Source organism: Harpia harpyja, chromosome 3 (assembly GCF_026419915.1).
Source record: "Harpia harpyja isolate bHarHar1 chromosome 3, bHarHar1 primary haplotype, whole genome shotgun sequence".
NCBI lineage: Eukaryota > Metazoa > Chordata > Aves > Accipitriformes > Accipitridae > Harpia > Harpia harpyja.
Genome location: NC_068942.1, coordinates 47,069,892 through 47,094,956, shown reverse-complemented (window position 1 = coordinate 47,094,956; position 25,065 = coordinate 47,069,892). Strand labels below are relative to the sequence as shown.

The window sequence follows — 25,065 nt, the reverse complement described above, 5'->3', positions numbered from 1 at the left end:
ACATATTTTTTTTAAATAAAAATTTTAAAAAAAGATACTTTGCTACAAACATTTATGTTGATTGGTAAAACTTTCAACATGAACTTTAGAACATTTGGGACTGGTTTTAGCCCCCTTTTTCAGTTACTGCTTTAAGACCGTCACTGAGACAGGTGTAATGCATCATTTCAGAGGTTCAGTATACAGGTATTGATGTTTGGTTCACAGCGGAAAATTCTGTCTTGAATTTAAATTAAAACACCTAACATCTGTCACTTTTTCAGATCAACTATCACATAACAACAGCATATTACAAACACAAAAATATTCACATAATGAAAATTAAATCTGTGAAAGGAGACACTTTCATTACTAATATACTACTATTTCCTAATTATAATTTCACGTTACTGAAAAACCTCACATCTCTACTACCCTTCTATCACAAACTGGCAGATCCAGCTGCCATGCATTTTTTAAATTAAGTTGCATTATTACATTTATGGTGTGGCACAATGAAGCAGTAAGACTGCACTTACAAATAGCCTCATTTGACGATATTTTCAGAAAGGGGGGTCAAAAAGGGATAATTTTTAGGACCAATACACAGCCACATAGTAAATCAATGAACAATAAATTATAAAAAAGATACTGAGGATAAAAAGCAGATGCCTAACATGCAAATAAAATGTATAACTAGAAAGCAGAATGCAAAACCACACATCAAGGAACAAGCAAGCAGGAGAGATATAGATATATATATATATATACTGAATTACACTGATGAATCAAGTCACACCAGACAAAATAACCACATATTAGCGCAATGTTGCATCAAAAAGATACTATCCTCAACTCCCAGGGTTTTAAACAGCATTTCTGAGATCAACACTAAAATTAATTTCTTTCTTTAGATGGTGGAAAAACAGTAAAGACGCAAAGAGTACTAACTACCCACTTGATAAACAGACACAAACCCCCTTCTTTTTCCTTGTCTTTTCAATGACGTGAGAAATGTATGGGCTGGTCAGTGAGGAAGCCCAGTTTTTCTCCTTTCCATTTTCATAGAAGTCTGCAAACCACACAGTCAACATAGTGATGCAAGGAAAGGGGAAATGAGCAGAAAAGTAATTCATCAAGGATACGCTTCCAAACTTATAGATTGCAATTTCTGCCTTTTAATCAAGGCAGGATTTCCCTGACAGTATACCCAAGCAGTGAAAAAAAGCAGCCACTCACACCCTCCATTATCAACTTTCATTGTGCAAGTCAGCAGCCCCCTTCCTAGCACAAAGTCAGCAAAAAAGAGGAACTAATCAGCTGGAGTTCCCTCAGGCACCATGCAATGCGCTGTCCCATAATGCAGCAAATTACTGCCAGACATCTGATTTATGGTGGGTTTGCCTCCAAGAGAGATAAGCTTGTGTTGAATCCACATGCACTGTAATTCAAAATGTAGCTGTACGATGGATAATGTGTCTCTATCATCCTCCTCCAAAACAAAAGGCAGCAACACACCACATCCCCCATTTTCAAGCTCTTTTAGTAGTATAGCTCAAAGATGGTAAAGGTAGTAGTATAGCTCCCAGAGCAGTACATACTCCAACTGCTATACTATAGTTTGAGAATTAATGATGAACATGTTTGGGGACTCTGTCTATATATCAAAGTATCAACATAACAGATAAAAAAAGGTGTAGAGACATCATGCTGTCCTGACGCAGGTAAGTCAGAAGCCGAATTTTATACCACCAATGCGTGGCATGCACTTGGTCTCAAATCAGTCACCCGCTACAGGCAACAGAAATACAAGAATTTATCAAAAACCTCTAACAGCTACATCACCACTTGACAGAAGTGTAAAAGTTTCACCAGCAAAAATAGTTCTGCTTGTCCTGAAATGACCTGAGAATAGATGGGGACTGGGGCATAAGAGAGAGGAGTGCCAAAACAAAACATCTCAAAGAGATAGTGTAAATAAATACAATCCATGTTTATTCAGCTACTGCAGAACTACAGCATTTTATCCAGAAAGTGGAAATAAATTCAATTCCCTTCTCCGCACAAATGCATTTCAAGTCGCATCTCCCACATCCCATGTGAATACAGTGACTCTGCATAGTCTGAAATGGGTGATCTAGCTTGTTTTCTCAGCCGGACCTATTCTACTTTGTACAGCAACTGGACACTCCCAGCAGGAGAACTCGAAAAGTTGGTGGCCTATGCACCATGCAGATGCCCAACCACCACACACGCAAGAAAAAAAAGAAACAAAAACCCCATAACACTTCACATCATTCTTTCATTCCTGCTCTATCTTTATGACAATATCATGTTTTTACATAAAGTACAAAGAGACTGAAAGAAAGGGATTGAGGGAAATTCACTTCAAAAAGTATTTAAAGTCCAATGGCAGGTCGCTTATCGGGAAAGTGAAAAAAAACTTGATTGCACTTTGTATTTGGAAACTGGGAAGAAAACAGACCACAGTTTGAACTTATTCCTTTTCTCCACATTCTCCAAATCCTTCACTTCATTATTCATTGCAGATTGAAACCTTTTCATCATGCACTCTCTGTATCTAAAACAGGCTCTGTATGTCCACTGACTGCCTTCTTACAAAAAAGCATCAGTGCTAACGGCTCTGTAACCTTATGCACAAGCTGTTTCTAATGTAAACTGGCAGACACAAGGATATTTTGAGAAAGAGCTGAAAATAATACATTACCTCATTAAGAGACATTTTTTTCTGCATAATAAACAGCATTTTCAGTGGCTAACAAAGGATACAATAAGGCAAGAAAATAAACAATTATTATTGATAAGCTCATCAATCTGCTTTGCTGTCTCACTGAAAATAATTAAACTACTTTTCATTATACTTTCTCCTTCAGTGTTTCACGTACTTTAGATAAAATTTCTTCCCCTTCCAATTATTCAACAGAAAACAAGAATTTGTAAAAGTCACTTAATTGCAATTCTTGGCAGCCAGCTTAAACAAGTCAGTGTAGGTATTTGCAAATCCTTTTGCTTTTATGCTTTATTTTTCTCCAGACTACACCCAACGAAATGCAAAGACAAAAAAATCCTTCATTTTTAATTTAGTGCATTGCACTTCATGATTTTTCAACAGTATTAATAAGATTAAATAGTATTGCCAAATGTTAAATCTATTCCATCATTACAGTGATAAACATGACACAGTAGGTTAAAAATTATTTCTTCAAAAGTAATAATGGGAATGAGGTCACATACATATGTTTGTATGTTCACAGTCTTCTCATATTGGCATATTTACCTATTGATGAACCTGTAGTGAGCCTCCAGTGATTTTTAAGCATTGCCTGTCATTAAGAGAAACAATTTACTTCCTTATTGCTCACCTAGACATCATAGCTCTTCCAGTACAAGTTCAAGTTTATAATAGAAACTGTTTTTTCAACCTGAGGGCAAAAGGAAAAAGCTAATGCTTTTTTTTTTTTTTTTTTAAGTAAGGAAGGAAGAGCCTCAAGAGAGTTTTTTTCATGAAAAGAGAAAAAATACCCCTGCAAAGAGTAATCCTCTTCACTAGTTTGCTCTATTGGTGACCTTTAGAGAGATCTACCAAAGCTAAGGAGAAGCTTAATTAGCAGAAAGGGCAACTGAGAGAACAGGTAGCATGAAGAAAAAAGCTTTTAGTCTTTATTGTACAGGATGAGAATTTTTGAAAGAGGGATGAAATCCTAAGACTGCTTCATAAATGTTGGATACTGGAATTCATCACTTTGGGTGTAGCTAAAGATAGAATTAGCCAAGAGAGACATCCTATTCAGAAACCTGTTTTGCATAAGAGGAATGATGCTCCAGTTAAAGGGAAAAACATCTCATGAAGCACACAAGAAAGAGACCTGTTCTTGAAGTTTTTACATAAAATTGCTCCAGCACTTGCAAAGTATGGTTCTAGAAGCTGTCTTACTAGCTTCAATAGCAAAAGACATTTCTCTCCCCTTGAATTTTAAAATGTTTTCTGGGTAATTCAAACAGATTAGTCATGTGACTATGACCTAGTATGAACTATAGTCCTCTACAATATGTAACTTCTAGATAAAGAGTGTAACCAAAGTTTCCTCCCCAAAAAGCATCATTGCAGTTGCAGAAAAACAACCTGAAATAACAGAAGAAAAAAAGTCTAGATCCTGACAAGTTCTTATGTTCAAACCTATTTACAGCTAAAGAAAAAAAACATGACTGCTATCTGGACAGAACATCTGTAAAAAGCCTATCATTAAACAAGGCTCAAATAATTCTATACAAACAGAGGTAAACTTATCAAGTGCTCATGAAAAATTCCACTGTGTATTGTATCTCCATGTTTATTTTGTGACTATGAGCCTCTTGAGAGGCTCAAGAAGCAGTAGTGTTGTTTCATTTTTAAATAGCCTTTATGAAATTGTTTTATAACTACATCAGAGTGGTAGAGTACCATGGATGTTTTCAAATATCTGTCTTTGCACTCACTCAACCCCCCCCACCTTTATTTGTATATCAAATTTTAATGCAACTTACTGCAGACATTTTAGAGACCACTCAAAACTCAGAAAGCCCTTCTTCATCTCCAACTTTTCTTTGGGCGGGGCGGGGGGGGGAATCATCTGAAAGATATTTTTCCAAATAGCCTTAAAGAATCTGCTTTCTTAAACCCAACATGCAACACGAGATAAAGTAGTGAAGAATCGTTGTCCAAGGTCCTCAACACCCTAATGCCATACTTATAAAAACAAGATGTTAAAATGTCAATTCATTTTGCCATTGGTCTAGAATATAATTCTAAAAAGTAAGAGCTACTGCACAATGATGCTCTGATCCTGCTGTTAACACTACTGTGAAGAAGGTCTAAGAATCATTTAGAACTTGCTGAAAGTACAAACACATCCAAATTACGAACAAGGTAAAGGAGGACTGGGCTGTACTTGCTGGGGTGCACTATGATCCCAGGATTTTATGTGCACATCACATCTCTACCTGCAACAATTTGCACTGGTTGCCAGGCCTAGGTACATACAGAACAGTAACTGCAGGAGAACTTCACATCCATTTTGCAGTGGTGAGCTCTAGACAGCGCTCAACTGTCTAGACAACTGGTGGCCAACTACAACTGTGGTTCCATCAGGAAGGAAACAACTTTGAGTCCACCAGTATTACACTTTAGTGTAACCCACAAGGCAAATTTGCACCAAAAAAACCACCCTTGACAGTAACTCAAACTAAGTACAAAGAGCCATGCCAAAAATACTGCAGGAGCTAACTTTTCTCATTAGCACAATTCATTTTTTAATTCTATGTCTACAAGTAAATTTTACTCCGAGACAATAATCTTTTAACACCCTTGCTAGGGTGAAGTGGAAGGAAAAGAAATAAGGAGTATGGGATCATTTGAGCTTCTGTTGCTTCCATGGGCGTGCCACATACTGTTACAAATTAATGGGAACATAATCAGCCAGTGAAGTCAGCAAAGCAGCATAACCTGAGTAATACAGCCTGAAATAGAATACAGAAAGGGGAAAAAAAAAAAACCAACAAAAACACCAACCCACCAAAAAACAAACCCTTAGTTTGTCAGGCAATCAGAAAAAGGTCAAGGCCTCACAACATGACAGTGACAGAGCAGTAAGTCTAGGAAGAGCTATGGCCCAGAATCATCACTCTGTTCTCTACAAGACAGAGATCCTGGTTATTCCAGGGTTAAAGAGAGAGTCTGTACAGTCTGTAACTGTATGGTTATCCTCTGGGAAAAGTAAAGCAGGAATGGAAACAGGACCTTGAGGCAAGGTTCTCACACACTGCAGCAGATCTACGGGTTTTACCAGCAGGATATATTATTAAGTCTACCTGCACAAAAGTTAAAACCTTATTTAAAAAGAAAAAAAAAAAAGAAAAACCACATGCATATAAAAATCCAGAGGAATCGCATACATGAAAGAGTGGGAAATGGACCCCCTCTATGCCTTACCGTAGAACACCAAATCACACAGACTTGAAATCCTTTGATTATGAAAACCTCTAAGAAATATTCCTTTGTACTTGTTATAAGGATCTAAATCACCACTGAATCAATAATCAGCATTTTTTTGTTTCTTTAAAATACATTGAAACCTTCTGGTAGCTAGAAAAAGCTGTGCAGCACCATTAGACTGGCTGGAAACCCATAACAGGGCTCCTGAAACTACCCGGTTACTTTTGTGAGGAAAACAGAAGCAGAACTGTATGGAATAATTTTTTAATCAAATTTCATCACTTCTACAAATTTGTTTTTTCTTCAGCATGAACACCTACTATGTCTCACTTGATGTACCCATACAAAACCCTGTATGAAGTTCTCTGGGAGCAACTACTCATCCCAGTAGCACAACAAGATTTTTAGCTCAGAATTACTAAGCGTTCCCTTCCTACAATTAACCTTCCTTCAGGGCTGTGTTTGGAACAAATACCCAGTAGCAAGTCCTAATAATCCACACGTATGTGTGATTTTCATACGTTCCGCTGTACGTTCAGAAAACATCCCCACCCCATGACGTGCACACATCCTTCCTCTTCACCACTGAATTCGGGCACTTTCTCCGCCCGAGGAAGCGCGGCTGTGCCGCAGGGCAGCACGGATAGCGACCAGCGCTAAGGGGCAGGCTGCCTGCCCCACCTGCTGGTCACTGCCAGCGCTGTGTCATCGCCGAATTGTATTTTAAGATGGATGGGTGGATTCTTAAATCCGCAGTCCTTCCCTAAATTCTAAAATGTTTAGTTAAACGTGATGGGAAGTTCTCGGGAGAGCTTCTCCAATATTCAAGGTGTTAGCGTTTTACACTTCCTCCGAATAAAATCCCCTCCATTTTACGGGATAATTAAATCTAAATAAGGTAATGATTGAAAGTTGCCTTTCATACAATTAACAAAATCTGGAGCTGATAAAGTTATTTGTTTAAGCTAGCAAATTTTCGGAACAACCTGTTTGAAAGTTACCAAATTACTACCCCAGAGATCTGAGGGGAAAAAAGAGGAATAAAAGCATTTAAGTAGGCAGGGACAGAAATGCACAGCCATCCAAACCATAAAAAAACCCCAAGCAATTTCCAAGGAAGTTACAAAAAAAAAAAAAAAAAAGTCAGACATAAAGCTGTTATGCAGCAATGATGCTGCATATTCACCTGTGTAATGGGATGCTTTCAGTACAAGTATCTCAAGTTAAATCAGCAAGGAGGTTGGTAAAATACGATGAAGGAATAACAATAAATATCACTAAACAATCAGGGATTATTACGAAACCTAAACAATCAGGGATTATTATGAAACACTGCAGTCCCCGGTGCTGTGAAAAGCTGGTTTCTCTATGGTCTAGAAACTGAAAAGAATAAATTAACTTTGGCTGGATAAAAAGCGTTTATCTTTTTCCTACATAAATGATGTAGTTGTGTTATATTTGACTTTGAATTACACTTTACTGAAGGCTGTTTTCTCCCATTCGTTGAGACTGCATTCTGTGCTCCACCCTCCTGCCTACCCTTCCAGTTTAGCACTGTCTGCAAATTTTAACACTGTATATTTTACTCCTTCATCGGAATTATTAATAGAAACACTGAACATGAACAGACACAGAATGAAGCCTTGCAGAATCCCATTTAACAAATACCAGTTTGACACTGAACCAACCCTAGAGAAGTTTCCAACCCCTTGTTGACACACTTTTCAAGAGGCTTAATCTAAATCAATACACTCAAAATAACATAATCCACACTTCATTCATAATCAGTTAGTGCCTCTTCACACCTCATCACAGTAGAGTAACTCCTGAGAAGGGAAGCTCTTCACACCTCATTAGTAATTAAGTACAGCTCACAAATTGACATACCTTATTCTAAAGTTTTTTCCTAGTTGCTTTTGAGAACATTAACATAAAATGTCAAAAGATTTACTGTGTTCAAGACCCAGAAATCTATTCTTCTCCTATCTATACAAGCTCTGTTACAGTGTTCTAAAGGAAATCAAATGTGTCTGTATTTGAAAAATCCAAGCTTTTGTTACCATGCCTGCAAACAGATTGCTTTTTGCAGTTGCTTAGACTGTAAAGATTTAGCTCATACTAATTAGGAAAAATTTATCTGATGCTGACAGCATTATATGTTCTCTTAGATCAGTTTTACATGTGCATGGACCACAAGAATGAAGATACAACAAACACTAAATAAATGTGATGTCATCTTGAAACTAACCATAAGAAAGACTGCACTAAAATCGGTCCGTAAACCTCTATTCTTTAACAGTAAAATGTTTACTGCAACCAATGTCCAAAGCCAGAAAAGGAATATTGAAACAGACCTGCCAATTCCAACTGCACTGAAGTAATAGTATGCATCACGTACACTCAGTGCATCACTGAAAAGAAAGTTAAAAGAACACTTTGTAAATTGCAAATGTAATAAATAAAAAGAACAAAAGAAAGTCTCCTTAAAACACCCACAAAATGATGTGGTCAAGGACCATCAAAATAAAACCCAGTATCATGCCCACAATTTCAGAAAGTTGTTTTTGTTTTAATAGGTTATATTTCATAGAGAGCACAATTTAAAAATTCTGACAGTACATAAAATACGAATTCCGAGCAAGTTAGAGGAGTTAGAATAAACGTGGGAGAAAATACTGGGCCAGAGGCAATCGGACCTTTTACTTTAAGCATTGTAATTCTACATTATTTTACGAAAAATTAATAATTGCAAATGTGTTCTATTTATTTAACATAGAATAGATTAGTTAAAGCAGACAGAAACAACAGAAAATTATTCAAGATGACAGATATACAAAGAAATCTGCCATTTGGTAAACCAGTTGGTCATAGTTAGACTTGGATTCATTTTTGAAGGGAGGACACAAAATCTTCAAGTAATCAAGCCAGTTAAATGAACATGCACACTAGTTACAAAAAGATCTAACAAGTGCAAGATCCTTTTTCCTCTTCACAAGGAATAAGAACACTTTTCCTCACGGTTTCTAAATGTTTGAGAGAGGCAGCATCTTGTTTCGAGAGTGGAGCTGGGGAGTTCCTCAGACAGCTATCTCCTCAAGAGCTGACAGAAATCATGAAAGCTTTCATCTTTAAGACTCCGATCCACAGCTGGATCTACTATGCAGGGAATGAGTAAGTCAATTATTTATAAACAAATAGGACCCTGATCTTCTATATTAGCACCCAACAGAGAAGAGGAGAACTGACTCAGCAAGTACTGGGTCTTGACAGGTTTTACAAGTAGCATAGCTGATCACTCATTACTAAAAACAAAGAATTACAGTACACTTACAGTAGTGTAAAACATGTAAAGTGGTGTCCAGCCTTTACTGGTCCACAAAAAACCTGAGAACCGAATGTGCCACCACTACACTTTCTTCTGGTATACAGGTCAGAAATAATGTCCTCCTGTAGCTTCAAACACAAGCTTAGGCACCATTAAATTAAAACATCCAAAACACAAAATTGGAAGATGAATAGTGGTTTTAAATAAATGCAACTGACTAAGAAATACTGCTGCCAAAATATTATGCCAATTTCTACTTCACTGTAAAAACTGTTTATTTCCAAGAGTTTTTAACGAAGTTTGGTTCTATTAACACTCTTATTACATTTCACTGAATCCATTCACCTGTAATTTTACTTGCATTTTACTGCTCTGTCCATAGCAGGCTCAACAAATCCAAATCCATTTACTTTAATACAATTTGATGTAGATTTTGTCATAAAGCTTTTCATAATTGAAGACACAATAAAGAATAAACTTCTCAGGCAACAACTAAAGCTCCAGGAATAAAAAATTACTTAAATATCAAGCTTAGCAGCAATAGTTTTATAAACAAATGGGGTATAAGCAAATAAAATTATAAATTTAGCAGAGCTTTAAAACCATGGAAGAACCTAGACTTAAAATTATTTTCAGGAAATAATACCAGGTCATCTAAATCCTGATTATACAATGCTAGAATGACCCCAATCTAGTAGGAAAATTCCTCCAAAATGCCACGTTGACACCAGCAGTGTGGAAATGCAGAGTGTAATCCTCCATGAATTTTACCCTAGAAAGCAAAAGGGTTAGAATTGCCCTTGGAAATCCTATATATTACAAAATTACAGCATTCTTAGCCTCTCTTCTCCAGGGAATTTCAAGGCCCATTTGAAAAAAAGACAGGAGATTTTCAGAGAAGACTCCAGCTTCTCAGCGCACAGCAAAGAAAGTGATATGATAAGACCACTCACATTCCCCGTATTATTACCTAGCTCTCCAGGTTTGCAATTTACTCATCATCACTTGAGAAGATCTGAGCCTTGTTGCTGAAAGACAGCAGGGTCTCCTTTCACGCAAACCGCTTACTCTGGGCCAAGCACACTCTCAATGAGCTGGTGCACTTGTGTAAAACAAGGCACTTTGCTGAACAGAGAGAACACTAAGGAACTGGGAATAAAAGGGGGTAATTTCCTGCCAGGTAAGAGCTGAATCTGTTTGGAAAACATGGTCTAGCACACAACAAAGACAGTACAAGGGAGCCTGTCTGACCACACAGATGGAAGAAAGAAGAGGAAGAAGGAGGTCCTCCCTGTTTCAGAAGTGGTAAATTATGAGATTGGCTCAGAGGTAACACTAGACATCAGCAGCTGCAGGCTGGCACAGCTGTTGGCACTATGGCTGCATTGCTGGAAGCCAGTCCCCTCCAGGCTGCTAAACACAAGATTTGTGGCAGGTGTGCTAAGAGAGCATACAGGGCTTAATATCAAAAGCCCCCAGTACAGGAAGAGTGTTATGCTTAAACACTCTTTAGTAGAGTTCTGGGAAAATCTTACCTATTGCTTCACTTTTAAAGACCCAACCCATATCAGCCTAGGCCAAAACCAAAGTCACTGTGCTAAACTAAGTTGAAGAGCATATCAAAGTCAATAACACAGTGATCAGGCAAAACATATTGTAAGCTATCCCAAAAGAAAAATTTTAACTGCTTTCTGAAATACTTCGAACAACAAACCAGACAAAGGCACATACATATAACATGATTCCCTTCCTAAGTGCACCTTTTAAATTGTGAAGTGGGTCCTGCTGGGTCAACAGTACCAGAGAGAAGACAGGTATAAATATACTTCAACTTAGTACGAAATGGTTGAGAATGACTTCCAAAAAATCAGTCCAGGACGGAAGTTTCCTCAGCTAATACAGGTGCTGAATTTTCCCCCTACGCCTCTGTGGCTTATAAGGGAGCACTACTGTTTCACATCCAGAATCCAAACCCATCTGCACACATCAGTATGAACTCAGCAATTTATATCGCTTACAAGTGAAATTACCAACCAACCCTCTAGGTAACAGCTCCAATCCAGCTGCATCTTTTATCTCCCAAAACACAAGTGCTAAAATGTACCTAAATACAATGACAAGAGGGATGAATATTTTACATTTTTTAAATCCACCAGCAACCATGGGAGTTCTAATATAGATAAAACACTGGCTGGGTCCAACCGAAGCCACAGCATCATAGAAGTCAAAGTGAATCTAATCAACGTGATGCTGAAAATGGGATAGCAGCTGGTCCATCTACATCAGGACTCCCAGCACTGCCAACACCAATCAGTATTAGGTCGTCACTGTAATCTTTTTGCCAATCCAGGGACAACCATGATTTCTATGTTGCAACAACGCTAACGGAAGCAAGACAATCTGAACCTAGTACTGTCAAAACATTTATAAATGGAAACTGTTTTTAAAGGCACAGTGTTGATCTCATACCATGGTGGGCTGTAGAAAGCATTTTAACATCTCCACAGGAAACTGAAAGTGTAGTTGTGGTACACTTAGGCACGTCTGTGCTGCTTTTAATCTGATAAAGCACTTTATAATTGGTCAAAGCACAGCCATCAATTTGCATTAATGACAAATACGTGTTCCAGTGAACCACAAATACCAATTCTGTAAGACGAGCTACGCTACCACGTCTTCATTGCTAGTACCACAGGCTGGACAAGTCACACACTCATTTCAACTTCTAATCAACTGTGCCAAAAATATTCAGCAATTCTTCATCTCTACTTGCAAACAGGAATGTATTTTTCAGATGCGTTTTTCAACCGAGACTAGTATTTTTCAGCACAAAACTGTAAACGCATTTCGGCCAGAAAATCCCTCTCTCTGTTTCCACTAGAGCACGTAGGTGCTGGCTGCCGCTGCATCAGGGGAGGAAGAGGGGGGCAGAGGGCGGCTGCAGGTGCCGAGCTGACCAGGAAGGTAACGCTAGCAAGCCCGCCGCCCCGCACCCCTTCCCCGCCACCTCAAACTCCCGGGAGAGGCCGCTGGCGGCGGCTGCCAGCCTGGCTCCGCCTCAGGGAGGAGCAGGGGAGGAGAGGGAAGGGTTGTGCCCCCACCCCGACGGCCGCCCGCGGGCCCCGCCGCGCTCAGCTCCGCCTTCCCCCGCACCCGCGGCGGGCGGGCTCTCCTCCTGCTTACCCGCCGGTGGCGCTGAGCGGCGGGCGCCGCCGCTGCCCCGCGACTTCGAGGCTCTCGCCTGCCCCGGCCCCCGCCTCCGCCTCCTCGCTGCCCGCGAGCGCCGCCTCTTCCACGGCCCCCGCCTCCTCCGCGGCCGTCCCCGCAGCTTCCGTCGGTCGCCGCCTCGGCCGCCCTCTCCGCGCCGCCGGGCCGCCGGCGGCCGTGCCGGCCACCTTCCCTGCGGGGCCGGCTGCCGCCCCGCTCAGACTGCATGGCTGCTCAGGCGCCCCTACCCCGCGCCGCCTGCGGCCGGGCCGGCCTGTGCCGCGCCGGTCCCCGCCTACTCCCGGAAAGAGGCCGCCCAGGGAGGGCGAGCGAGGGAAATGGCGGCGCCCGCGCCCTCAGCAGCTCCCCCTGCCTGCGGCTGGCGCGCGGCCGGGCCAAAGCACGGCAGCGGGCCCGGCCTGCCCCGCTCCTCCTGAGGCGAGCCCCTGGCAGGCGCCTGGGGAGCGTTTGCCCATGTCCCCTCTGCAAACGTCGACGAGCAAGGAGTGAAAAACAAATAGCTTCCCACATGTATTTCAAACAAAATGCATTCAATGTTTAGAAAAGAGCGCTCCTAACTAAAGCCATACGAATCATAGAATCATTTAGGGCGGAAAAGACCTTTAAGATCATTGAGTCCAACCGTAAACGTAACACTGCCCAGTCCACCGCTAAACCATGTCCCTAAGCACCACATCTACACCTCTTTTAAACACCTCACAGGGATGGGGACTCCACCACTTCCCTAGGCAGCCTGTTCCAATGCTTGACAACCCTTTCGGTGAAGAAATTTTTCCTAATAGCCAATCTGAACCTCCTCTGCCGCAACTTGAGGCTGTTTCCTCTCATCCTATCGCTTGTTACTTAGGAGAAGAGACCAGCACCCACCTTGCTACAGCCCCCCTTCAGGTAGTTGTAGAGAGCAATAACGTCTCCCCTCAGCCTCCTTTTCTCCAGACTAAACAACCCCAGTTCCCTCAGCTGCTCCTCATAAGACTTGTGCTCCAGGCCCCTCACCAACTTGGTTGCCCTTCTCTGGACACACTCCAGCAACTCAATGTCTTTTCTGTGGTGAGGAGCCCAAAACTGAACACAGTATTTGAGGTGCAGCCTCACCAGTGCCGAGTACAGGGGAACAACCACCTCCCTGTTCCTGCTGGCCACACTGTTCCTGATACAGGCTAGGATGCGATTGGCCTTCTTGGCCACCTGGGCACACTGCTGGCTCATATTCAGCTGGCTGTCGATCAACACCCACCCCCAGGTCCTTTTCTGCCGGGCAGCTTTCCAGTCACTCTTCCCCAAGCCTGTAGTGTTGCATGGGGTTGTTGTGACTCAAGTGCAGGACCCAAAGTTAGCTTTCTGTAGCAAATGAGGGAAAAAGCAACAAGTCCCAGCTGATGGGGTGTGGCACACAAGCCTGCGCTACGTGAAACGCATGAGGTGACTCTGCAGCCTCTTTAGGAGCATCTTGCCCTGAGGACACAGAGCAGGGACATGGGAACAGCTTTGTGATGTAGAGCTAGGCTGGTTTGTCCTGCTCTGCTTGAACTAGGCAGGCACCCGTGCTGTCCTCAGGAAAGTTCACCAGTTCCCTAACAGCAGGCTTGCCTCATCGCTCTTGAGCACGCAGGCTGTCATTTGACAACACACATTAAAACATCAATCTGGTTTGGCAGGGTTTTTAAACCCAGTAGTCCTTACAGCAAAATGTGACCAAAAATCCCATACTGTGAAATCATGGGCTGTAGTGTCTCTGCACTACTACCTGTGGTAAGGGCTGCTTAGTTCTGGGGCATAGCGTGCAGCAAATCAGTAAATTAGCTTAGCATGACTCCAGTGCAACACAAGCAAATAAATCGAGTAACAGGGAGCAGCACTGGCAAGCACATTGCAAAGATACCTGAACGATTCCTTGTGCGGCCAGCACAGGTCTGGCAGACCCAGTGCTGAGCTAGAGCTAATAAAACCTGGCAAACTCAAGCTGTGCCTGCATCTGTGGTGCAATTAATCTGTGACACCAACAATCTGCCTGCAGATAACTGTAAGCTGACTATATGTATAAATTTAACAACTCACATTAATTAATACTTACAGCTAGATTGAAAAAATATAACTAATATTTGGCAACAAATAGCAAACACCATCACAACTCACAAGCGTGAAGTTCATGCATCAATAATTATGAGACAGATAGCAAAGTCATGATACTGTACCTGTGCATTTTGATTTTGTAATTTAATTTTGATCTCCCTATTATTATTATCTCTTATGATAGACAATTAATATCAATTATGTTACCATAGCACACAGAAGTCGTACTCACAGGCATTATTGCCTTGAGTGATACACAAATAGAGAACAAAAGGTAACACTGCAAAGTGTTAACACAGACCGATGAGACAAAAGATGACAGAGTATGAAGAGATGACACGAATGGTCAACGTGCCAAGAAGAGATCTTTGCATACTAGCAGCTTAGCTACTGTCAATTTTTGTGGGCATCACAGTAAAACAACCCATTAGGGAGGGAAGGCTTTTCATGATGATAATAAGAGTGCTTTTTATTTAGAAATTAATTATAGTTTCTATACCATATTACCAGTGTTCCTCCCGCCCATGTCAGTTCAAACCAACAACAATTGTGTCAGGACAATTTCTGCTTCTCCTGTTGCTCTGAAGTCTGCAATCCACATGGGGTAGCTTCAGCAGTCTTTCCTCCTAAATCCTAATGTTAGGGAGAGTAAGTGACCTAAGAGGGACACACACTTGCTACCTATGGCAAAAGACAAAGCATTACAGGCCACAGCACCTAGGCAATTTCTAGTCTCCCCTCTTCTGAGAAAAGTGTCATCTGGCAAAAAAAGGCAGAAAGTTCGAACAATCTCCTATAATCATCCTAAGTGGCCGCTCAACCCCCAGTGTTAGGCAAATGTAGAAGTTAGTAGATGTTTATCCATGTGCCTGACATTCATAGCTCGTGCCTTTTTAAGACCATCTCTAGCGTTTGCTGAAATCTTGCAACTTGCAAAAAAGTCTTGAGCCCTGGCAGTGTTTCAGGTACATTAGCTGTCAAGGCCCGGAGCGCAGCCCCATTCTAGGAGTGCCGTTGCCTATGTTAGAGTTTAGCTGGCTAAGTCCAAGGTCAGCTGCTCTGCTGGTAAGACCTGTTGTGAAGAAAGCTAGAAGTGAGGGCCTCCCTCTCCTTTCCCTTGGGAACTGCTTTTAAGCTGAGGCTGTACCGCTGGCCCTTGCCTGTGCTACATCGCAGCTGGGTGGCAGCTACATCTACACCTGGTCTCCTACCTCCTTGATCCTGACTCTGATCCTGACTTGGACCTGCTGGCTGGGCTTCCTGGCTTGGTCTCAGACCTGCGTTATCACTATGGACTTGCTGTGCAATCACCGGACTACGTCTGACCCTGATTACTGTCTCTGGCCCTGATCATAAACCAAATGTGCTAAATGTGCTGCTCCATATCCTGCTGCTTCTTGGTGATGTCTCTGCTCCCACCTGCCTTGGTATCATGCTCCACCCATGGCTCACCTTCCCTTGCAGAGCAGCTGGCCCCTGCTGCCCCCTGACATTGCCACACTTAACCCATTGCTGCACTGCCATGCTTAAAAATTTAATCACACAGAGCTGTTGACATGCAGAACAGCTGTGCTGACTGTCCACAGAAAAAGCAGCATAAGCCACATGAGGTAGCAGAGACACACAGATTAATCTCTCACAGCTCAGCTACCTATCACAGCCATGCAGCTGCTCCACACACCTTTGTTTCACATTAAATGAGTTCCTACATTTCAAGGTTGTGTAAAGATTTGTAAAGCCAGCGCACCCAGCCATCAGGACAGTTCTGACTTGTGGGAAGTCTTTGCAGAATGCAGAGCCAGGATGAAATTTCTTTCCTTGCATGGAGCTCGTTAGGACTGCTGTGGCACTTGAGCTGTTCTTGACTGCTAGACTGGCTCTGGAGGCTGTAGAGGGCCAAGCGTACAGATGGTCAACATGCATATATTATGATTATTATTAGGCTGCAAGGCCTATACATGAACTAGAATCCTGTTGAATTAGGTTCAATATACGTTGTGTATAAACAGAATACAGATGCACAAACATCTAAATGTAAGACAGGAGATGACAGAGACACACAGAGGGAGGAGAACCATTTTGGGTAGTAGGATAGACAGTGGTCTCAGTACACCAGGAAACTTACCACTATCGAATTTCATCACAACAAGAGATAATCATTAGGGAGGGTTTGAAGAAGAAAGATGATACACTTCTGTGGATATTTAGGAGACCTGGGACAAAAGTGAAGGAAACAATGAAAGCAAATAAGAGGACAATGAAAGAAAAAAGATGCTTTTCTGAAAATTCAGCAAGTGGCTATAAAATATTGATGTATTCAGCTGATGAGAGACAGGACCCAACTACTTGGTACAAAAGATAGATGATGACATGTGGGAAAGGGATAAGCTGTGAAAGCTTGCAGTTAATAAAAGACACTTGCCAAGACCAAAGAAAATAATGTTCTGACAGTTAGGATGAAAGATGAAAACACAGAGGAGTGGTGTGGATGGTTAGGGAGGACCAAATAATAGAGATCTGCTGCAGAGAGAATCCTGAAGACTTAGAGTTGGACCTTAAAAGGTGATTTATGTGATAATTTTAGCTGAACCTGTGTCTGCTTTGAAAAAAGGGGATTGTCTTACCGGTTTTATACTGGCTAGATGCCCAACAAAAAAACTGCTAATAATTTATCTGACTCAGAAAACTAACTACTGTTTGACTATTCCAAAATTACACAGTCTTGCAAGATTAAGCATCAAACAAGTGATTAGCATCATCTGATGTGATAGAATGACTCAAAAAACAGCAGATATCTGTGAAAGAACCAAATTGCCTGATTCAGGCATGCATTCAATGGGACAAGAAAACAGCAGTGAAGAATGTAGGAAGGGATGGGCATCAGAAGCATGTACGCATTAACAGAGTGACAGTGGTGCCATTTCTACCTCTCACTGCTTATGCAAGTATTAAATTGGTTTTGTTGCATTGTTTGTCACTGTGGTCATCTATTGCTGCTTCCTCTTCAGTTTACTCCTTTCTATCCTCAACCCTACTATTCACTCACCCAAACTACCCAAACTGCACTTCCACACCTCACCCAATCAATCTCCTCTGGCCCAAGATCTCTAAATAGAGAAAAGTCTTTTCTGCCCAACTTACTTTTCCAAAAACATCTTCTTGGCTTTGCCTGCTTCCTTAATGCAAAGATTCCCCCTCAGTTGCCCCAACCACTTCTAACACCTAATTGTTTCCCACTGCCACCATGCCAGCGTGGTTCCTAACTCCCTGTGCATTCTCAGTTTCCTCCTACTCTCTTTTCTGATGTTGGTGACTTCTCCAAATTTTCCAAAGATAATTTGTGAAATCTTGACACCTTCTACATAGTACTGTAGGAAACACCACAGTGACTCACTGTCTTACTGCACTGCAAAACTTTAAATGTCTATCTAAGAATATGTGGAGTGTCTCCTAAGGTATTCAAAATATAAGACCTGGCGTGATTGACTGCCTTAAGAAACAATAGTTGTTTTGATTGCATTTAGAAATTTCATAAGATGCCAGAGTACATTGTCCTAAAATGTACATTTATGTGTTTTAGTTAAGTTCACAATGGTAGAAACAATAGTCAAAATGCAAAAAGAGAACACAAATAATTTGATAGATTGTTTTAGAAGTGGTTTATGGCAACTCTAATGGAAGTCTGTGCTACTTAATGAGCTGCTTTCTTTTTCTGTTTTTCCCTTTGATCTTTAGAGCTGTCTCCAAAAGAATATTTTTGAGTACAGAAGGCAATATGCAACAGTGCTAAGATCCTGATGACAATACACCAAGAACAAGAATGGAAGTAAATTTATTCAGCAATTCTACTGTTGTAAACAGTTCATCCATCAACCATAAGCAGTTAGAAGGGCATAGCCTCTGGGAAGTCATTACTATTGCCACTGTAACTGCAATTGTAAGCTTAATAACCATAGTGGGAAATATTCTTGTAATGATATCCTTCAAGGTTAACAGTCAGCTCAAAACTGTCAACAATTATTACTTGCTCAGCCTTGCCTGTGCAGATCTCATCATTGGAATATTTTCTATGAACCTTTATACGTCCTATATACTCATAGGCCATTGGTCTCTTGGAAGCCTTGCCTGTGACCTGTGGCTAGCACTGGACTATGTAGCTAGCAACGCCTCAGTAATGAACCTCCTAGTCATCAGTTTTGACAGGTATTTTTCCATCACAAGGCCTTTAACTTACAGGGCCAAACGCACGCCCAAAAGAGCTGGCATCATGATTGGTCTGGCTTGGCTAATTTCCTTCGTGTTGTGGGCACCCGTAATCTTGTGCTGGCAGTATTTTGTGGGTGAAAGAACAGTACCACCTGAAGAGTGCCAGATACAATTTTTATATGAGCCTATTATCACCTTTGGTACTGCAATTGCTGCTTTTTACATCCCAGTGTCCGTGATGACCATTCTGTATTGCCGCATCTATAAAGAGACAGAGAAACGTACCAAGGACCTTGCTGAACTGCAGGGTTCAGAGTCTGTGGCAGAGTTTGAGATGATAAAGCCTCAGAAAGTTCTCCTGAAGTCTTGCTTCAGTTGCAGGCAACAAAACTTAGTCAAAAGAGAGAGGTGTCAGGCTTCCTGGTCTTCATCTAGTCGAAGTACGTCAGCTACTGTGAAAGCCTCTCAGGCAGGGAGTACTTGTAATGACTGGGCTAAGGCTGACCAGTTAACCACCTGCAGCAGCTACACATCTTCAGAAGAGGAGGATAAACTTGCCACTGATTCAGTTTTCCAAGTAACTGACAAAAGTCCATCTAAAGGTAAGGCAGAAGAGTTTAATGAGAGTACGGATGTTGTTGTCAAAGACCAACCTGAAGAAAATGATTTTGAGAACCAGAAATACTTTTTGTCACCGGCCAAAGGCCATGTACAAAAAAGTAAAAAATGTGTGGCCTATAAATTCCGGTTGGTGGTTAAGGCTGATGGCACCCAGGAAGCCAACAATTGTTGCCGTAAAGTAAAAATAACTCCTTGTTCTGCTGCTCTGTCAAAGGATCCTTCCATCAAAAGCATGGATCCAAATATAAATAACCAAATCACCAAAAGGAAACGGATGGTTCTTATAAAGGAACGCAAAGCAGCACAGACTTTAAGTGCCATTCTTTTGGCTTTTATCATCACATGGACTCCCTACAATATCATGGTTTTGGTCTCCACATTCTGCTCTGACTGCATTCCCTTGACACTGTGGCACCTTGGATATTGGCTATGCTATGTGAACAGCACTGTTAACCCCATTTGTTATGCCCTCTGTAACAAAACTTTCAGGAAAACTTTTAAGATGCTGCTTTTCTGCCAGTGGAAAAAGAAAAAAGTGGAAGAGAAACTATACTGGCAGGGCAATACCAGACTGCCATAATTGCTCTTATGTAGGGGATAAGGGGGAAAATAGATATTGACGTAACCTGGTTAATTGACTGTAATTCTGTCTTTTCAAAGCTGTTGCTTTATATGTCTAGGGGTTAAAAAAATTCTGCAGAAAAGTAAAATTTTGCATGAAAGTAGTGTGCTTGGGATAAAGAAGTCAGTGGCTGCTGTGAGCAACACAGCGTGGTTTTGATTATGCAGTAGATCTGCATTAAAGTTATTACGTTTAGGGTCTTCTGTCCTTTCTTTCAGCCTAAGAATATGTAGAGTAAATTATAAACCACTAGAAATTAGAGTGGGATGGCCATCCAGTCATCAGGTTAGATCACTCAGTCTATCTCCCTGTAGTGCAGATCTGTTTCTTCCTATAGTTCCTTTCTAGTGTACTGTCTATTTAGTGTTCGGTGTACCAAGCAATGGAGCTTGTACTACTTCTGTTTTGAGAATTTTCCACCTGCTGTTGGAATGAAACAAGGACTATTTAAAGGGGGAAGTGCTGTCATCCCCAATACTAAACAGTTAGGGAGATTCATAATACTCCAAATGAACACACATATTATAGGAGAATGTAATACTGAGAAAATTTCCACTTTAAGGGTGACTTCTGTGGAGACATAGGAAGGGCTCATAGTGGAGGAAACAGGTAATGTATTTGTATATGAAGAAGCCTGTCCCAGTCTCAGTTCCATCATGCAAGTCACTGTCATCTGTAAAAAATAGTGATGGTTAGCAGATACCTCCAAACTTCTCCCTTTCCCAATGCCTCTGAAGGAAATTTTAAAATTTTATGTGATATTGACAATAGTACAAATCAGAACTGACTGTAAAGCATAATGGATGTAGTCTATCTACTTTGCAACACAAGGAAAGTCTTTTTTGCAGTCTCCTTTGTTGCGCTTCCCCTTGCCCCAGAAGTTTCCGTTACTGATGAAATGATGCAGAAGAAGAGAAAAATATGTATTGGTGCCCTGTGCATTTACCTATATATTATGAGATTATTATAAACAGTGACAGAATCAGCATCTCTGAAAGAAGAAAGATTTTTTAAGTAATTTTTGAATATTTCTATAAAACTATTAAGGACACTTTGCACTTTCATAGCACTTTTAATCTTTAAATAGCTTTACAAATACTAGTCAACATGAGGTGTTTGGAAACATAAGTTATCTCCAGTCACTATCTTTTGGTCCAGCAGAACCATATCTGCTACAGTACTGGGGGCTGGAATCAACCCCTCTGACAGCTGTGGCTTCTGGGACTGGGCTGCACTGGCCTGGTCACAATGAGCTGAGACTCTGGCCACTAGCTGAGGTTTGCTGGGGTTTTGGGGCTGTGGTGAGGACACTTCTGTGGCAGGGTTGAACTGCATGTGCCTGTCTGATGTCTGTGTTAGATTGGCAGGAGTCCTGCAGCATTGACCAAGTGCGTGCATAAGCGAGGGGCTGCCTTCAGCAGAAGGCCATTGGAACAGAGCTGGTGACCCAGCTCCTTGTGGTGGGAACAAACACGAAGCCTCAGAAAAGGCCACAAGTTAGTGGCAACAGAAGTCATAAGGAATGAAGTCCTAAAGTAAGAAAATGTTTATCAGTAAATGGGAAAGATCTCCATGTCCACAAAGTTCAGATTCAGTTCTAGTCTTTCTACCAAAATTCAGGGTGAGATGCTCTGGAATATTAGTTTGGGCCAATCTTCATATTATATCTACTATGCGCTTTAGTGGGACATTGCAGTAGTGACATGACCCAGTTGCACATTTCAGGGATTGTATTAGTCATCCTGAATGTACCATTGCTCTCAGTGAAATTGTTCATATAATTTATTAAATTATCATACCATCAAAATGTTTCCCTACAGATAAATAAGTCCTCCATGTCAACAACCACAGCAGAAGTAATTAATATTTTTTATCCCCAATCTCCAGAGGGGAAAATTGTGTCAGTGAAAGATTAGCAGTGTAGTAATATAAAAATATGTTCTCTAAATTCACATGATTGATTTTGTAACACACCATACTGTGCCTATTATTTTTTGTGCATTAGCATATGATTGCTTAGTAAAGGAAAGTATGGGTCTTTATAAAGACCCTTTCATCAACTTTCCTCTGTCACTATCCAGAGCTTTTCCTGTGTACAGTAACTACGTACAAGTTGGTTATTATAGTGGGTTTATTTTATATTACATTGGATCAGACATTCAGTAAACTGTGTTTGATTTTTAGCAAATGAATGTGTCCCTCTGTGGCACAAGCTGTAGTTAAATGCAAAATTTATGAGGTAGTAACATTTCCTGCTAGCTGCAGTGTTGTTGCTAAAGTAAAGCATTGGCTTCTGCTGAAATTAAATGGGATATTTTTTGTCGGTTTTGGCTTCTGTTGAACAAGAGTGTTCTGTAAATGTTTATGGACTCTGTGCTCAGTAAATGTATTAGAATACATGGTGATGAATGCAACAATGTTGGTTCAATGTAATTGTGAAATATGTGCTCAAACTATGCTGCTAGCACTTCACCGTGTGACACGTTACATGGTCAAATATGGGTACATTGTAAATACCTAGAACTATATAAAAAGGTGTGTGCTGCTTTATTGTTAGGTAGGATGTTTATTCTCTAAAAAATCAAAACCACAAAAAGAAAAACATGATCCTCATCAGAGGATTAGTTAGTACTTAATTATATTTTCTTTTCAAATTATATTTTGTACATTTAAAAAGTGTTGTGGGACTTTCACAGTGTAGAACAATCTTGTTATCTGTATTTCTGTCTTTTTAATGAACCTTTTACCAATGCTATAATCGATTATGGTCATGGTCATGGACTGGTGAAAAGATCTTTTTTCGTAAAATTACATTTTATTTATACATAATTACATACACATACATATATATAGATATATAGTGTATGTATATCCCTAACTAAGCTTTTCAGAGACCCAGTACACTTTAATATTTTTTAATTTTCCCACAGACAGGGAGTATAATTTTTGTCTCTCCCTTTTCATACATACCAGCCTCCCTGTACATTCTGGATCCCCATAAATTATCAAGTAACATTCATTTCCTGTAAATATAATTTGTTTGTAGATAAACACTTGGAAGAGTTCCCAGGATTTTTGAATGGGTATAGAACACCTAGCTAGTGTTGTGCACTTTCTGTGACTACTTAGCACAGAGTGAAGAGCTTGGCAAAAGACAGAAAGTAAAGATAGAACATAAATGCAGGGGTTTCCTTTATAGAAAAAATCCTGTTGAATTGAGGAAGGATGAAATCAAAAGGGTTATAGAGGAAATACTGTAAGAACCTGTAAAATATTTTGCCATTAATTATATAATTCAATTGCTAATCATGGTTATCCTACTAAACTATGCATGTCAATTAGTAACTGCTATTAATTGTTGAAAGTAATTTTTATATGTGAATTTTTGTTCCTCATCTCTACTGTACCCATGAGACCTGCACTGGAATATATGGACTTGATGAGTCTAGATCCAGAGACAGTGATGCACGTCAAACAAAATCCTTAACTGTACTTCTTTATCACCCTTTAGATATTGTTCCAGTTTTAGAGCTAAGTCTCATGAAAAGTCGTCATCTCTAATTTAATTATTCTGATCATTTATCTCCCACATAGGGCTTTTCTCAGAAATCTGTGACATTGCCTCCTTGTCATGTTTGATAGATGACCTGAACATGTCAAACTAACTGATAAATCCTAATGCAAATGTAGCTAAGGATAGTCACATACCTGAAGGAATAAAAATGTTCACTAGGATGTGGAAAGTATGTTAAATTTAAATGAGAAGTCATTACAACAATTAAAGAATCCCATATCAGTCTGGAAGATGCTGCTTTCTCGTAGAACGCAATTGTTATGAAACTGGATACCCAGTTTGAAACCGAATTGAATACCTGTGGACTTTTTTCAGATTCTGGATTTTGAATAGAATTTTGTAAGATGCTTCTTTACTTGCGGTAAGAAACAGTTTCCAAATCACACCTTCATAGTTTGGGATTCCCAAAATCTTCACACTGAAGGAGAATTTTTGGATGCTTCTTCTTTAAAGTTACTCTGTAATTTTTAGGGGACATACGTACTTCTGCCTTCTCTGGATTCTTTGCTCTAGGAAAACAAACAAACAAACTGAATGGTGTAACTTTCCTCTGAAATTAATTTTCTTTGCTTTCTATAGAGATAGAAATAATATGAAGGAATCACTTGGGCGTGGTGAGAAACAAATACCTGTTTCCTCAGTTGTATACAACAATCAAGCTGGAGTTACCATTTGCTGTGACATGTGCATCTAGGTGCCCCTCTCTTGGAAAGGACTCTGCCCAAAAACCTCCATACTGCTTACTTCTTTTTGATATTACAGAAAGGTTTTTAAAAAAAAAAATCCCAACACCCCACATTCACTACTTTTATGAGCTACAGACCATTACAGGTCAGAACCTCCCTTTGAAAGGCTCCAGTGTTTGCCTTGGGGACTCCAAGGGCTCCATCAGCTCCTGAAATGCTCCCACAGCCACTGGGTGGTCAGTCGCTTCTCCATTTTGAAATGCCCTTCCAAACCTGAACTCCAAAAAGGGATACTGTGTCTTTGCACTTAAATACTTGGTTTTCCTTCTACCAAATCAGAAAGAGGCCATTTATTTCTTATGTGGTCATCCCAAATCTCCATTGCTGCCTTTTGCACTGACTAAGGTTTTCTTCCACACACAATTGACAACTAGGTGTCGTAAAACCTTAAAAATTGATCATTCAATTAAACTTCTTGTTTATGATTTTATTAATAGTTACCCCATATCCATATCTAGTGGAAGAAAAAAATTGATTGCATTGTGTTGTAAAACTAGAGATAAACTATGACTATGAGTGGTTTCAGAAAGGGATGGTGTTGCAATTGTTTTTTTCCATCTTGGTAAATCTTCAGGTTTAATAGGTACTGCTGGTCTATGTATCAGATTAGGAACTTCAGTTTTCATTACACTCAGGAAAACCACTGCCTTTTACTCAATACTCATGCCATTAGCTACTAAATGCCATTAGTTTATTCAT

The 25,065-nt window shown here is 40.5% G+C and overlaps 2 protein-coding genes across 2 annotated transcripts in view; one reads left to right on the top strand and one right to left on the bottom strand.

Moving 5' to 3' along the window:
• The window catches only part of AVEN (apoptosis and caspase activation inhibitor), a 102,668-nt gene extending 89,851 nt beyond the window's left edge, over positions 1–12,817 (bottom strand). The window contains exon 1 of the mRNA XM_052782461.1: positions 12,480–12,817. Coding sequence (XP_052638421.1) covers positions 12,480–12,731 — 252 coding nt within the window. The 5' untranslated portion in view covers positions 12,732–12,817. The remainder of the gene's footprint in view (positions 1–12,479) is intronic.
• CHRM5 (cholinergic receptor muscarinic 5) overlaps positions 1–23,850 on the top strand; it is a 55,204-nt gene extending 31,354 nt beyond the window's left edge. Inside the window, exon 2 of the mRNA XM_052782460.1 lies at positions 18,333–23,850. Within this exon, the coding sequence (XP_052638420.1) occupies positions 18,418–20,004 (1,587 nt within the window). The 5' untranslated portion in view covers positions 18,333–18,417 and the 3' untranslated portion in view covers positions 20,005–23,850. The remainder of the gene's footprint in view (positions 1–18,332) is intronic.
• The last annotated feature ends 1,215 nt before the right edge of the window (positions 23,851–25,065 follow it).